This window comes from Eptesicus fuscus, chromosome 19 (genome assembly GCF_027574615.1).
Source record: "Eptesicus fuscus isolate TK198812 chromosome 19, DD_ASM_mEF_20220401, whole genome shotgun sequence".
NCBI classification, from domain to species: Eukaryota; Metazoa; Chordata; class Mammalia; order Chiroptera; family Vespertilionidae; genus Eptesicus; species Eptesicus fuscus.
The window spans coordinates 53,697,825-53,714,097 of record NC_072491.1 but is presented as its reverse complement, the minus strand read 5'-3'; the positions used below and the strand labels follow the sequence as shown (position 1 = coordinate 53,714,097).

The 16,273-nt window shown below is 45.3% G+C and overlaps 1 protein-coding gene across 6 annotated transcripts in view; it reads right to left on the bottom strand.

Moving 5' to 3' along the window:
* CNBD1 (cyclic nucleotide binding domain containing 1) overlaps positions 1–16,273 on the bottom strand; it is a 222,372-nt gene that overhangs the window by 115,493 nt on the left and 90,606 nt on the right. For all 6 annotated transcript variants that reach the window (XR_008554555.1, XM_028137827.2, XM_028137830.2 and 3 more), the window contains exons 5-6: positions 14,804–14,949; positions 3,321–3,511 (exon numbers count right to left, since the gene is read on the bottom strand). Coding sequence is in view for 5 of the 6 variants with exons in the window: in XM_028137827.2 (XP_027993628.2) it covers positions 3,321–3,511; positions 14,804–14,949 (337 nt within the window). In the remaining variant the exon portion in view is untranslated. The remainder of the gene's footprint in view (positions 1–3,320; positions 3,512–14,803; positions 14,950–16,273) is intronic.

Below are 16,273 nucleotides of genomic sequence, written 5' to 3'. Positions count from 1 at the left end.
CCCAACGCCCCAGGCCCAGAGAAGGAAACAGACATCAGGATTCAAGAGGCCCAAAGAACCCACATAGATAGAATGTAAAAAGCTCCACATTAAGGTGTATTATAATTAAATTTTCAAAAGTCAAAGACAGAGAATTTTGCCCTAACTGGTGTGGCTCAGTGGATAGAGGGTCAGCCTGCGGACTGAAAGGTCCCAGGTTCGATTCCAGTCAAGGGCATGTACCTTGGTTGCGGGCACATCCCCAGTAGGAGGTGTGCAAGAGGCAGCTGATCGATGTTTCTCTCTCATTGATGTTTCTAGCTCTCTATCTCTCTCCCTTCCTCTCTGTAAAAAATCAATAAAATATATTTAAAAAAAAAGTCAAAGACAGAGAATTTTGAAAGCAGCAAGAGAAAATAAATATGTTACAATAAAGGGAACCCCCGTCAGATTATCAATGGATTTCTCAACAGAATCTGGCAGGCCAGGAGGGAGTGGGACAATTTATTAAAGTACTGAAAAAAACCTGCCAATAAAGAATAATATACCCGGCAAAACGATCCTTTAAACAATGAAAAAGAGACAAGAGGTTTTTCTAAACAAATAAAATCTGAGGGAGTTCATCACCACTAGACCTACCTTAGAAAAACTGCTAAAGGGATTTCTTCAAATTGAAACAAAAACATGCTAAATAGCAAAGTGAAAGCATGTGAAAACATAACTCTCACTTCTAAAGGTAAATATATAGTCAAATACAAAATAAAGCAACACTATAATGCGGCATATAAATTTCTTCAAGCCCTAATATAAAAGTTAAAGACAAAATATTAAGAATAACTATAACCACATAGAAAAGTTAATGGATACATATTATAAAATGAAGTAAACTCTACAGGTACACAAAGGGGAGGGAGGAGGATGTGGAGGGTCAGCGTGTGACTGAAGTTCAGTTGTTAACAACTTAAGCAGACAAATATAAGTACAGGATATTTTATGCAATCCTCAAGATAGCAACAAAGAAGAACCTTTAATATACACAAAAGAAAAAAAGCAAAGCAAACCACTTCCAAAAACATCATCAAGTAACAAAGACAGACAAGAGAGGAAGAAACATACAACTTCAAAGCAAACAGAAAACAATCAACCAAATAGCAATAGTAAGCCCTCACTTATCAATGATTCCTTTAAATGTAAGTGAATTAAACTTCCCAATTTAAAAAAACAGAGTGGCTGAATGGATTTTATTTAAAAAGAACCTGTGATATGCTGTCTATAAGAGATTCTGTTTCGATATAAGGACATCCATGATAACAGAAATAATAAATGAATTCAGTAAAGTTTCAGTTTTCACAGTAAAAGAAACAATCAACAAATGAAAAAGCAACCCATATAAGGAAGATAACTATATGGCAGATGAGTGGTCAATATCCAAAATATACAAAGAACTCATACAACTCAATAACAAAAAATCCAATTAAAAAGTGGGCAGAAGAACTAGACATTCTCCATAGAAGATAGCCAACAGTGCTATGAGAAGATGCTAAATATCACTACTCACCAGAGAAATGCAAATCAAAACCACAATGAGAACCTGTCTCACACCTGCCTGATGGCCATCTTCAACAGGGTAAGTAGTGTTTGTGGGGATGTGGAGAAAAAGGAACCCTGTGCACTGCTGATGGGAAATAGTATGGTGGCTCCTCAAAACTAAAACAGGACTCCCATATGACCCAGCAATTCCACTCCTGAGTGCATATCTAAAGGACATGAAAACAAGCCTCCAAGAGAGAGCCAACTCCCGTTTGTGCAGCATTATTCACAATAGCCAAAATACAGAAACAACTTAAGCATCTCTCAGTGGGCAGATGAGGAAAGTAGATGTGGCCTATGTAGACAATATCATATCATCCAGCTGTGAAAAAGAAGGAATTCTTGCCATTGCAACTACATGGGTGGACCTAAGTGCGATGAGTCCAATGGAGAGACATATACTGAAAGTGGAATTCAGCTATCACACGTGTGGACTTTGAAACCTGGTTATATGCCATGTCATCATGGCCATTGAATAAATTTAGTCAATACAGAATAAATTTAGGTAAAAACAGAGTGTACAATGGGGCTGGGGCTGAAGGAAGGGGAGATGTTTAAGGTACAAACTTGCTACTTGTAGACAATAACTCCTGGAGATCTAACGCACAGCACAGGAACTACAGCCAGCAATATTATCACTAAATCTTCATTGTTCTTCCACAAAAAATTAAATAGCGATCATGTGACATGAGACAGGGGTTAGCTAACACTACAGTGGTAATCCTATTGCAATTAATAAATGCATCAGTAAACACGTCATACATGTTCAACTTCACAGTATTACATGTCAGTTAGATCTCAAAAATTGGTAATTTATAAAAAAAATTGTAAATGTCCATACTACCAAAAGTGATGTGAAGAGTCAATGCAACCCCTATCAAACTATCAGCACCATTATTTCAGTAATAGAAGAAAACAATGCTAAAGTCATAGGAAAACACACAAGACCCTGCCTAGCCAAAACAGGCTTGAGAAAGAAGAACAAAGCTGGAGACATTACACTCCCTGATCTCCAGCTACAATCATGGGCGCTTAATGACGGAGATGTGAGTCCTTAGACGATGTCGTCTTTGCGAGAGAGTCATGGAGAGCACTCACACAGACCTGGGTGGGCAGCCCCACACCCGGGAACCCAGGGCCTGTGTGGTCCCACCGCGCTAACTAATTTCTCTGTCATTGATTCCTTGGGCTCTTTTCTGCTGGGACCATCTTGACTACCCTAAGCTAACCCTGGCTTTCTTAGCCACCATCCAGGCTAAGGGGACCAGACCCCATCTGAGTACCCAGAGACCCAGGAAGATCCTAGGGGTGCAGGCTTTGACAGCTGGCAGTCTTGAAATCTTGCCTATAAGATAGATTTTCTTCAGGCCTGGCGGATTGTGACAGACCTTGGCATCGCTCTTGAGATAAACAAGCTAAGCACACAGTCCGAGCTGGATTTAAAAGGCCGCCCAGGTCGCCTGCTCCCCCTCCCCAAGTCACCTGTTCCCTCCCTCGTCGCCCGTGGCCCTCCTCCCTCCTCCACTGGGTCGGCCACGCTGTCTTGTCTCCATCCATGACACCGTGAGCCCCGCCGGGGGGCGTATGTTGTTGCAGGCATCACTCACCAATTTCTTAACGAATTTCAAGTTTGATGTAATTAATTTCATTTTTATTTTTAAAAGACATATTATCTTAAACATTTCAGGGTTCCCTGAAGGAACGTGGATCGTTCTGGAAGGGTACGCTTTTGCACCGTGAGGCCGTCTTACCAGGGTGCCGCACAGCGCCGCCTGCTGGTCCGGGGCCGCGGGCTGCAGGTCCTCGCTGCACACGTAGCTGTGGAAGCTCTGCGGGATGAAGGTGGCCGAGGAGCCCTCCTCGTCGATGAGGCTCTTGTACAGCTGGGTCTGCGCCCGCGCCAGGCCCCTCAGGATCACGAAAAAGCCGTCGTTTCCGACCACTGCAACGAACCGGCGGTCAGTGTGGGCTTCCCGGCTCCTTTAGGGTGCCCCAGGCCCGGAGCAGGGACCCACTCCCGTCACCGGCACAGACACCCCGCGGGCTTCTCCTCCGGCAGCTGTCACGTGACCAGCCCCAGGGCCCCGGGAGGAGGGGGAGCCCCGCCCCAGGGAGCAGACCTGATGAAGCTCAGCCAGCCGAGCCCCGGGGTTAGACATGTGTGCCTCCCTCGTGGGCCGCCCGCCCATGGTGTGCTAGGAGCAATGCACCCCTGCATGAATCTCCATCTGTCCCCGGGAGGGAGCAGCCGGTGGAGGGACTGTCCAGGGTCCCCCCCTCCACTGGGGACCCCGCGGGGCCGCCAGGAGCGGAGCGGCTGTGAATGAAACTGGACAGGATGCAGTGGACACTGCCGCTTCCCTTCGCCCTAAGACACGCCTTCTCTGCTGTGCTCTAAATCCCGGCCCCAGGAGAAACCAGGAGCAGCTGGCCGGGCAGGGCGGCAGCTGGGGTGGCTCCAGGGGACAGAGGCTTGGGGGGCACCATGTGTCAAAACTCAGCAAGCACCAGATTTAGGCTCGGACATGCACACGCCGCCTGTCACCATCAGCTTACCGTCGAGGCCGGGAACCCGGCTGACCTGGGCGAGCCCTCGGGCCTCGGGGACCTGCCCGCACAGCGGGGACAGCTGCGGAGAGCTGAAAGGACGCCAGCACGGCGGCAAGCTGTGGGAAGGTGCCTCTAGGCCCCCGGGCAACTGATTTTCCTCTCCTTGTCCTGAGCCAGACGCTCTTCCACACACACTGCCTACATGAGCCCTTGGCATCCCCATACGAACCTGCGGCAGCTCTCACCCCGGGCACACCTTCGGGGCTGAGGACCAGACCCTGCCCTGGCTGACCCTCCCCCTCCTCCTCCTTTCTCTCCCTTTCCCTCTCTCCTCCCTTCCCCCTCATCCTCTCTCTCCCCCTCTCCACCCTTCCTTCCCTCCATCCCTCTGCTTCTCCTTTGTCCCACCTTTCTCTTTCTCTCATGTATATTTCGTAGGAATGTGGTTTTGATTATGGTAAAGTGAGACCCTATGTGTGACCTAGAGATCATGTTTCATTTTAGGTGGAAAGAAAGCACATTTCAAAGAAATATAAATTATTTTAAAATGTTAAAAAATAAAAAGTCAACATATGTACCCATGAATACATGTTTATGGTACAAATGTCATGTAACAACACAATTCCGGAGCAGGTTCGGTAGTTAGTTTGTAAGAAAACAGGGTGTAACTTGAATGCGGGTCATCACAAAGCACGCTGTTCATCACTGAGCAAAACAGCAGCCTGGACCAGGCCTCCCCCGGACCTTCCCTGTTTTCTCCAGAAGGTCCAGGGCCTTAGGTCTGAATAAGTGGGTTGATGGGCCAGCCCTAAAAGCGGCTCATCCTATCTAATAAAGAGGGAATATGCTAATTGACTGCCCCTCCCTCAAAGATGGCGGCACCCACAGCCACAAGATGGCAGCGCCCAGTCCCCTCAGCCCCACCGGGGCACCTGCCTCCAGAGTCTCCCAGTCCCCTCAGCCCCCCAGCTGCCCAGGGCCAGACTGAGGTACAGGCAATCCTCAGATGGTGGCTGCCCAGTGGCCCAGGGCCGCCCGAGCTCAGGTAACTAGGGCGGCCGAAGCTTGTGCTGCCAGCAGTGGCAGCAGCAGAGGTGTGATGGGGCATCGCCTTCCCCTGATTGCTGGGTCGCCTCCCGCCCCTAAGGGCTCCCGGACTGTGAGAGGGGGCAGGCCGGGCTGAGGGACCGCCCCCTTCAGTGCATGAATTTTCATGCACTGGGCCTCTAGTTAAGAAATAACCTCCTACAGATTTCCAAAAGCAGAAACATAGCTGCCCTGGCATCCAAATAGGCTGAACTCGCCCTGACAAATAAGCGCAGCACTGGTCATCGATCACTGGGTGGGGTGCTCGGACTCATTCTCTCAGGAATCCCGAATGTCACTTAGCATCAGTCCATTTTTCAGATGAAGAAATTAAGGCTCAAAATCATTAGGTAACATCAAAAGTGACAAAATACATTAATTTCTGCAGGTTTTCAAGTATAGGGTGTCCCCCAAACTATACACACACTTTGAATAATTATAAAGGCAGTGTTCATTAAAATACATTTCATTTTCAAAATTGAGCTATCAGCTGTTAAAGTGTGTATATGTTTTTTGGGGACACTGTATATACACACACATACACACACGTACACAAAACCCACATACATATCTAAGAATGTGCATGCAGTGTATTACATGCATAATTATGAAGCATATGCATGTGCATATATATTTATGTCTGAAATAAAATGTATATGTGTATGTACATGTATACATAGAAGATAGTTCTATAGATTTTATAGAGGATCTCAATGAAGATTTAAAACATTCTTACTATTTTCTTACAAAGTTCAGTTCAGAAATTGACCCTCAATTATTTCCTAAAATTAATGTACTATTTTATTTATTAACTAGAGGCCCAGTGCACAAAATTTGTGCACGGAGGGGGGTTGTCCCTCAGCCCAGCCTGTACCCTCTCCAATCTGGGACCCCTCAAGGGATGTCCAACTGCCCATTTAGGCCAAATCCCTGGGATCGGGCCTAAACGGGTAGTCGGACATCCCTCTCACAATCCAGGACTGCTGGCTCCCAACTGCTTGCCTGCCTGCCTTCCTGATTGCCCCTAACCACTTCTGCCTGCCAGCCTGATCACCCCCTAACCACTCTGCTGCCAGCCCGTTTGCCCCCAACTTCCCTCCTCTGCCGGCCTGGTCACCCCTAACTGCCCTCTCCTGCAGGGTTGATCACCTCTAACTGCCCTCCCTTGAAGGCCTGGTCCTTCTCAACTGCCCTCCCTTGCAGGCCGGGTGCCTCCCAACTGCCCTCTCCTGCTGGCCATCTTGTGGTGGCCATCTTGTGTCCACATGGGGGCAGGATCTTTGACCACATGGGCGCAGCTATATTGTGTGTTGCAGTGATGATCAATCTGCATATTACTCTTTTATTAGATAGGATAGAGGCCTGGTACAAGGGTGGGGGCCAGCTGGTTTGCCCTGAAGGGTGTCCCTGATCAGGGTGGGGTTCCCTTGGGGCGTGGGGCAGCCTGAGTGAGGGGTCTGTGGTGGTTTGCAGGCCAGCCACGCCCCCTGGCAATGCAAGCAGAGGCTCTGGTATCTGGAATTTATTTTCCTTCTACAATTGAAACTTTGTAGCCTGGAGCAGAGCCAAGCCTGGGGCTCCCTCCGAGGCCCGCAGCCATTTGGGGTTATAATTGAAACTTTGTTGCCTTAAGGGGGTGGGCCCAGCCAGGGGGTGTGGAAAGCTTTGCTTCCCCTGTTGCTGGCGGCAACCCTGGCCTGCTCTCTCCAGCTCCATTCTGCCGCCATTTGTTTGAATTTGTTTACCTTCTATAATTGAAACTTTGTAGCTTGAGTGGAGGCTTAGGTAGGCCTGCAACAGCTGGCAGAAAGCTTGGCTTCCTCTGTTACCTAGGAAACCTTGCTCTCTGTGGCTGTAGCCATCTTGGTTTGGGTTAATTTGCATACTCGCTCTGATTGGATGGTGGGCGTGGCTTGTGGGTGTGTCGGAGGTATGGTCAATTTTCATTTTTGTCTATTATTAGATAGGATCTATCAATATTAGTTTGATAGAGATATGAAAACAAAAGACTGTAAGGGAATTTTCAGAAATATATGCAGAATGAGATGAACTTCTTCATACAAATACTTGAGGAGAAAAAAGAAAATCCTCATTCAAACAAAAATATAACATAAATTGAGGTAAAAATGAAAAATCAAGAGGAAAATGAAATAGAGCCACCAGCAGAAAATTCTCAGATAGAATTATTCATGTAACATCTGAAATCGGCCCTCAAATATATGGACAAATAATGTAAGCCCCATAAAAATGTCTACAGGAAAAATACAACTGAATGCTACTTACAAATCACAAAGTGGTGTTACATTTATGAACTGTGACAAAAAATATATATATACTAGAGGCTCGGTGCATGAATTCATGCACCAATGGGATCACTCAGCCTGGCCTGTGGGATCAGGCCAAAACTGGCTCTCTGACATCCCGCGAGGGGTCCTGGATTGAGCGAGGGCACAGGCCAGGCTGAAGTACCCCACCAGTGCACGATTGGGGCTGGGGAGGGACAGCAGGAGAGCCCCAGGGTGTGTCTGGCCCATCTCGCCCAGTCCCAATCGGCCGAACCCCAGCAGCAAGCTCACCTACAGGTCAGAGCATCTTCCCCCTGGTGGTCAGTGCACATCATAGTAACTGGTCAACTGTCTGCCCCCTGGTGGTCAGTGCATGTCATAGTGAGCAGTTGAGTGATCTTAGCATATCATTAGCATATTACACTTTGATTGGTTGAATGGCTGACTGGACAACCGGGCACTTAGCATAATAGATTTTTATTATATAGGATTAATAACGCAAGATAAAATAAGCTTTTGAAATCTAAGTAATGTGAAGAAACATATGGTATAGATGCCTTAGTCAAATTTTCAAAGTACACAAAATACTTCATGTAACTTTTAGAAAAGAGAATACTCCAAGCATCTAAGAAAAATCTATGTATATAAAAGGCTAATATGCAAAGTATCCCATCGAGAGTTCAACCGAGAGAATGGGAGTTCGATCGCTCACTATGATGTGTGCTGACCACCAGGGGGCAGCGCAGAACATGCAGGTGACCAGCAGAGGCAGCAGAGCACTGAGGAAGCGGGGACAGGAGGAGACGGGGAGGCAGGGAGGCGGGGAACCTGATCAGCCCTGATCACCAGCCAGGCCTAGGGACCTTTCCTGTGCATGAATTTCATGCACCTGGCCTCTAGTCTGACTATAGGAATTAAAACAATACAGATCAAAATGGCATTAAATCTTCATCCCCAGACTTTATAAAAGAATCGATAAAATCATGTTGGTTACCAGTAGGATTCATTAAATTACTTATCTAGCCAACCTCTATGACATGAAAAGACAAAAGAAATCATTCCATAGGACTTGAAGGAATTTCCTAGTAGAGGACCTTGTATTTTAAAATAACAGTTTACCACATTTGTATCAGGTGAACAGAAACATTCAAAAGGAAACAAGAATACTAATAATGGAAGGTTTAATGAATCATTTTGTGACTTTAAAAAGGTGAGAGGCCAAACATAAAGTTAGATTAAAGCAAACATGTTTGTGAATTCCCTGCTAAGGATCTACACAGGACCCTCTGCTGAAATCCACCATTCTAAACGGTTTCTAATGTTTCCAGGGTCTACAGTTGAACCAGGTCATGTGGTCACATGGTTGGTTCTACATGTGTATAGAACTGAGCATCAGTGTCTCTCCCTACGGGAAGCCTCCCCTGCCCTCCGCCCCGCTCACCATCCTGACCACCTCCCCTCCCGGGACGTCCTCGCAGTGTGACTCGACACAGTTAGCATTAGAATAAAGGAATCGAGAAAAAAACAAGCGAGTGCAAAGCGTTAAAACCTATCCTATATAATAAAAGCCTAGGTGGCGTCATGCGACGTCCTCACAAGATGGCTGCTGCGACACATACAAGTTGGCTGCCCCCACATAGTCACAAGATGGCCACCACAAGTGGTCACCACAAGATAGCTGGCAGGGGAGGGCAGTTGGGGGCGATCAGGCCGGCAGGGGAGCAGTTAGGTGTCAATCAGGCCAGCAGGGAATCGGATAGGGGCAATCAGGCAGGCAAGTGGTTAGGAGCCAGCAGTCCCAGATTGTGAGAGGGATGTGGGATCAGGCCTAAACCGACAGTCAGACATCCCCCAAGAGGTCCCAGATTGGAGAGGATGCAGGCCGAGCTGAGGGACATCCCCCCCCCACCAGTGCACAGATTTTGTGCACTGGGCCTCCAGTTACTTCATAATCTTTTTACTTAGTCCTTCTCACTAAGAAAAAAAAACACTAAGAAAATTTATTATTTCAAAATTGTTTGTTCACATGGGGATTAAGGTAGAGGCCTTTGTTTTTTTCAGTAAATGATATAATTCATTAATTTAGATTCTATCTTGTTATCTGAGAGTTATAGTAAGTGAGCTTACAAAAATACATACAACATTGCTTTAAAAGTTAGTGATGAAATAGAATGAAGGAAAAATGGATGAGAAAAAAGATAAAGGCAAGAACAAATTAAAAAACAAATTGTGTGAAATCTTACATATTTTCCAGGAGATAGTATTGAGTAAGCAGACAGTTTTTGCCCCATTTGTCTTACTTTTAAAACATGTTAATGTCACATAATTTTTAAAGGCCTATAAAAATGTCTCAACTATTTCACATGCAATACAAAATGAGAAATATGATTGGTTATGTGATTTAGCAACTATAAGAGAATGTTTAAATATAACTTGCCTGAAGTCTCAAAATCACTGAATATATTTATCCCAGAAGTTCTTTAAAAAGAAAATAATGTTGTGTAAGCACAACTAAACTTCTCACAAAGTACATTATTAGAATGCAGGGTCCTGACAGACTATTTCTAAGGACGTAACAACCATTTCTACGTGAGAGGGTCAGAAGCGGACCTGGGGCAGCGGCGTGGTGGAGGGTCCACAGGTTTGACTCCTCCTGTGGCAGGGACACATTATTTGAATCATAGTTCACATACACAGAAGTGATGCCCACTACATTTTTTTCATGAGATTTACTTACTGTGTTTATACAATACATTAAATGAAATTTAAACCACAACAGACAATAAAGTCTGAGCAGGTTAAGAAAATGCTTAAAACTTAGTAATATAAAAAAGATTCTGAGCATTAAAAATAAATGTGGCTCAGTGTTTGAGCATCGACCCATGCACTAAGAGGTCACCAGTTTGACTCCAGGTCAGGGCACATACCCAGGTTGTGGCCTTGATCCCAAGTAGGGGATGTGCAGGAGGCAGTAAATCAATGTTTATCTCTCATATTCATGTTTCTATCTCTCTTTCCCTTCTCCATCTCTCTCTAAAAAATCAATAAAGACATATTTAAAAAATAAATATAAGAGTATATTAAAATGAGGAGCCATGGTGTTATGAGGTATAACATCAAAAGTTAGGAGTAAAATGAAACAATGAACTTGAATGGGCTTCAAATAAAGAAAACAAAGTAAAGATGATATAGTGAACAAAAGAAAAAACCCTTCAATAATTTCATAGAAATATGTCAAGCCTATATAATAAAGAGCTAATATGCAAATGGTCGTCATGCTCTTGCACCCTCGCACCCTCGCACCCCGCACCAGGGCCAGGGGACCTGAGGCTGAGCTGGAAAACCTAAGGCCATGCCCCCTACCCTGGCGCCAGGACCAGGGGACCTGAGGCCAGACCGGGGGACATGAGGTCACACCCCCTGCCTGGTACTGGGCCAGGGTACCTGGGGCTGTGCCCCCCACTCAGCAGGGCTTGACAGAGGACCTGAGGCTGTGCCTCTGCCCAATGGGGCTTGACAGGGGACCTGAGGCTGTGCCCCCCACCCAGTGCCAGGCTGGGGTACCTGAGGCTGCGACCCCTGCCCTTCAGGGTCTGACAGGGATGGGGCCAGTCGAGTCTGGGTCTTGTGTGACTTCAAGGTGCATGCGGGTAGGCAGGGACTTGATGGTGGGTCCTGCAGCATGCCCCAAACTCTGACAGGAGGGAGATTTTCATATACATTTTACTAATTTTCTTTAATCTCTGACACTTCTATTACAGAGAAAGGGAAAATAGCAATATTAAAATATTTACTCTAATTAATTCCCTTTTAATGTGCACAAATTTCATGCACTGGGCCATTAGTCTAATAATAGAGGAATATGCAAATTGTCCAGGACCCCGTCACAGTAATGACTGAACAGCAGGCTGCATGGGGCTACCAGGCTGGCAGGGGGATAATGAGAGAAGACCAAGACACTGAACAGCAGGCTGTATGGGATGACCAGGCCAGCAGGGGGGGTTAGTGAGAGACGACCAAACAACTGAACAGCAGGCTGCAGGGGGTGACCAGGCCAGCAGGGGTTGCAGTAAGGGGCGACCATGCCAGCGGGAGGGGGGGAGCAGTTAGGGGTAACCAGGCAGGCAGAGGGGGCAGTTAGGGGTGATCAGGCAGGCAGGCAGGTGAGCAGTTAGGAACCAGCGGTCCCGGGTTGTGAGAGGGATGTCCAGCTTGGCTGAGGGGACCGCCCCCCCTCCATGTGTGAATTTCATGCACCAGGCCTCTAGTGTTAATATAAAAATAGATAGTCATAAAATTTTTATCAAGAATCTAATTCCAGGTTAGCCACTACCCTGGATTCCCAAGCAAAATAATTATTTTAGCTTCCCTAAGCTTCAGGTTGCCAATCAAAAACATGCCCCCTGCCCAGAGCATAAAACAATAGTGCAATGGAACACACTTGAGATGTCTTTAATTGAGTAAACTGTACACCTATTAGCATGCAGAAAGAGCACACTACTTGGGACATCTATTATGCATAGTATTTTTAGGATAGTGATATAGTAATCATGTTTCAGTGCCATATTCACTTAAACTGGAAACATGTATGCTATTCAGTACTTCACATCACAGTTCCTATTGCCTTGCATAAGGAGACTAGTGACAGGCTGCATGAGTGCTGGGAAGGTTAGGGAGCCACCTTAACAGTGAAACCTCAAGGACGTGTGGCCAGAACAGACAGAAGGTGCCAACAGCTGTTGGAACTGCAGGTGAGAAACGGCAGCCTGGGTGGCAGGCTGAGCATCAGCACCTGGTGGAGAGGCTGCGGGACACTCTCCATAGCAGCAGGGGAGGATGTGCATCCCAGGGGGTGAAAGATACCTGGTTGGGCTTGTGTGTTAAGTTGGATGAACAGAAAGGTTTACAAAGGTCGGTAAGTGAAACCACTGAGCTGCCAGAATCGGTGTCTTCAAAACTCAAGAGAAGGGCTTCCACACAGACAGTGAACACAGAGGCTGAAATTTTTAAACAGCGTTTGGAAGTATGAGACGTGAGCTGCGATGCCTTATTCCACATAAATGATCAATCAGAGTGACATTTGTCCAGGAAGGAAAGTTCATATTTTAACAGTTAATCACCTGAGTCAGTAAGCTGCCATCAGAATATTTGCTTCTACTTGTAATTTTAAAACCTTTGTGGAAAAAAATAAGTGTGTAGTTACAAACACTGACTCGTGGATATACACTCACTATGGAAAATTCAACACAAAGATATGGGGAAGGGAGAGGTCATTGCTCCCGGTCACTGTCCTTCAATTCCTCTCTCCTCCACCAGGGTAACAACTTTCAAAACAGGCATTTTGGGATTGTCCTTCAGGATGTATCCCTGTGGATTTTGCCAGGTGTTTTCATATATCTATAATAATAAAAGCATAATATGCTAATTAGCCGGGGGAAGGAAGGCCTACTCTTGCACGAATTTCATGCATCAAGCCTCTAGTTTATATATAATTTCAGGTATTTATGAAAGTATACATGTGATCATAATACTTACTAATGCTACAGTTGTTCTGTTTGCTGGTGTGGGGTTTTTGGCTTTGTTTGCTGTCTTTAATAAGCCCCATGTCAATATATGCAGATTCTCTTCAACCATGGCCTAGCAATGAAGAACCATCAGGGAAAACGCTCAAAATATGTCCTGTTTCCAGCAGACACACATTATCTGAAGCTACAGTTAAACTTTCAATGTGGGGACCCTGAGGAACCACTTGCTCAGACTAGCAGCTTGACAGGATGGGCGGAGAGCAAGTGCAGCCCTGCGGTAAAGTGTGTTTGAACTCCACTCCAACCAGGATACACGCATGATGCTTTGTGCCTTAGGGTCCCAGGTGCCCATCAGTGATGAGTGGATAAAACAAAATCTGTGTACATTTATGCCATGGAACACTATGCAGCTGCAAAAAGGAAGGCTCTCTCACCTTAGAGACAGCATGGAGGGACCTGGAGAGTATCAGGCTAAGTGAAATAAGGCTGTCAGAGAAAGACAAGTATCACATGATCGCACTCATATGTGGAATCTAATGAACAAAACAAACCAAAAAACAAAACAGAAACAGACTCAGAGAGTAGACTGACAGCTGTCAGAGGGGAGTGGGGCTTGTGAGGCTGGGTAAAAAGGTGAAGGGATTAAGCAAAAAAAAAACCTCATAGACACAGACAACAGTATGGTGATTACCAGAGGAAAGGGGATGGGGAGGTAGAAGAGGGTATGGAAGGAGACTTGACTTGGGGTGGTGAATACACAGTACAATATACAGGTGACGTATTAGAGAATTGTACACCTGAAACCTATATAATTTGTTAACAGATGTAACCCAATACATTCAATAAAAAAGAAAATAAATAAATAATAATAACCTACTTTTATTTGTTACTGTGATTAATAAATAAGGAAGATTCCCTGACACAAAAAAATGTATTAAGTAAATTAGTCTCTCTTTTCTAGGAGATACTTACTAATCACAGAAAGAAGAACTGATGCTGAATTCTTGGTTTTGGTGTGTGACTCCATGTGTGTTGACTTGTCTGCCCCCCATTAAGATATAAAATATTCTCCTAAAGCACCCAATATACGCTTGGTAAAGGGGTTAGGAATTAAAATTGGGAAACTGAAAATCTGTCTTGAGAGGTTTTCCCCCCAATATTTAATTAGTATTGGGATCAGTCAAATAATCACTTAGACCACTTCCTGCCTTAACTATGAACAGCAATGCCAGATTGTTATTAAATGTGCATATTGACGAGTGGTTCTCACAGTGTGGTCCTCAGAGTGGCAGCATCACCTGGAACCTTACTAAACATGCACGTTAAGCCCCGTCCACGCCCTGGAAGCAGCAAGCACAGTGTGGGGGGCGCACTGCAGTGCATCCCAGTGAGTCTCCTGGGTGACACTGCTGCGTCCTCAGGTGGAGAAACGCTCGTGACTGTCTCTAAACTTAAGTACTAAGGCGTGAAATGTAATTCATTCAGTGACTATATCCTTACAAACGAAATACCTTTACACAGTACATTTTTAACACGTCCAGTAAAATAATTATATTAATGGAAGGCTAATATGCACACTGTCCCCTGGACTGGGAGTTCAACCGGGAGTTTGACCAAGAGGTGGGGCCAGCCGGCCAATCGCCCATGGCCCCTCCTCCTGGCCGGCCAGCTGGACCCCACCTGTGCATGAATTCATGCACCGGGCCTCTAGTTCATATTATAATGGACAGAGAATCAAAATGGGGACATGCATTTGATCTTGCCAAGCGTCCCTCCAGAGTCCATTACCTGTGCTGCCTTTTATCCAGGTTTCGGAAATGACATTCTTACTGAGTGTCTTCAGATGGTCATCTGTCAGCTGATAAGTTAAATCTGGAACTGTTTTCAGCATCTTCCACACGGTCTTGTGTTCATGCAGTGTTCTGTGAATGGGCCTTCAAAAAGGAGACAGATTGCAAATTGAGAGACTTCAGCATAAATAGAAAGATACAAACAAACCAAAATATTCTTGATTTGAGCTTCCTAATTTGTATTTTCTTTTATTTAAGGGTTGCTTGAGGACACCTGTGATGATGTTTTTTGTTTGTTTGTTTGTTTGTTTGTTTTTGTTTGTTTGTTTTACCAACATTCAGATGCATCTCCAAGAAACTAAACTTTTGGGAACTGCTGGTACCTCCTCTTTTCAGAAAACTCAGTGTTTCACGGTAAGGTTGTACCTTTTGCTGCTCTCCCACTCCGCGTCACGGAGCTTCCTGGTGAGTAGATGATGCTTTTCACCAAATTGGGAAGTTATTGGCCATCTTGTTTCACACATTCTCTGCACCTTTCCTCTGGGCCCCTCATGCTTCCACTGCCCCACCCGCTGCGGTTGCACAGGTTCTGGCCCTGTTTATACTGTTTCTTATTTCTCTGTCTCTTTGACTGCAAACTCTTAATTGGTGTATCTGCAAGTTTGCTGAACCTTCCTTCTGCCAGTTCAAATCTGTTGTTGATCCCCTCTAGTGATTTTTTTAATAAAGTCCCGTACACCACAGAGAATCTTTTTTTTTTTTTAATTGAATTTATTGGGATGACATTGGTTCACAAAACCATTCAGGTTTCAAGTGTACAACTCAACAAAACATCATCTGCACACTGTATCGTGTCCCCATCACCCAAAGCAGTATCTTCCCATCCTCTTTTCCCCCACCTCCACCCACCTCCACCCACCCCACCCCTTTCCCTCTGGCTATTACCAACTGTTGCCTATGTGTGATATAAATATATATGTTTTTTGCTTAATCCCTTCACCTTCTTTCACCCACTTCCCCACTCCTTCCCCTCTGACAGCTATCAGTTTGTTCCATACATTCAGGCCACTGTTTCTATTTTTTTTCTTCAGTTTATTTAGTTCCTAAGATTCTATGTATAAGTGAGGTCACATGGTATCTGTCTTTCTCTGACTGATCACACAGAATCTTAAACCCTCTCCTCCAGAGTGATACCTGTAACCCCTCCCACCCCTCAAGGTCAATATATATTTCAAGCGCCAACAAAAAGGGCCAGGGAAGTGCATTCGACCATTGGTGGTGGGACAATCACACATATTTGGTGAAAACACTACTAACAGATGAGATTAGGAGAAATAATGTTTCAAGCCTGGCTTCACTCAAAAATTATAGCTCGTAATCATTTTGATAAATGAATGGGCTTATAATTTACATATTCTGACGAAACATGCAAAACATTTCCTAAAATTCACCTAGTTGCTCTGGAAAA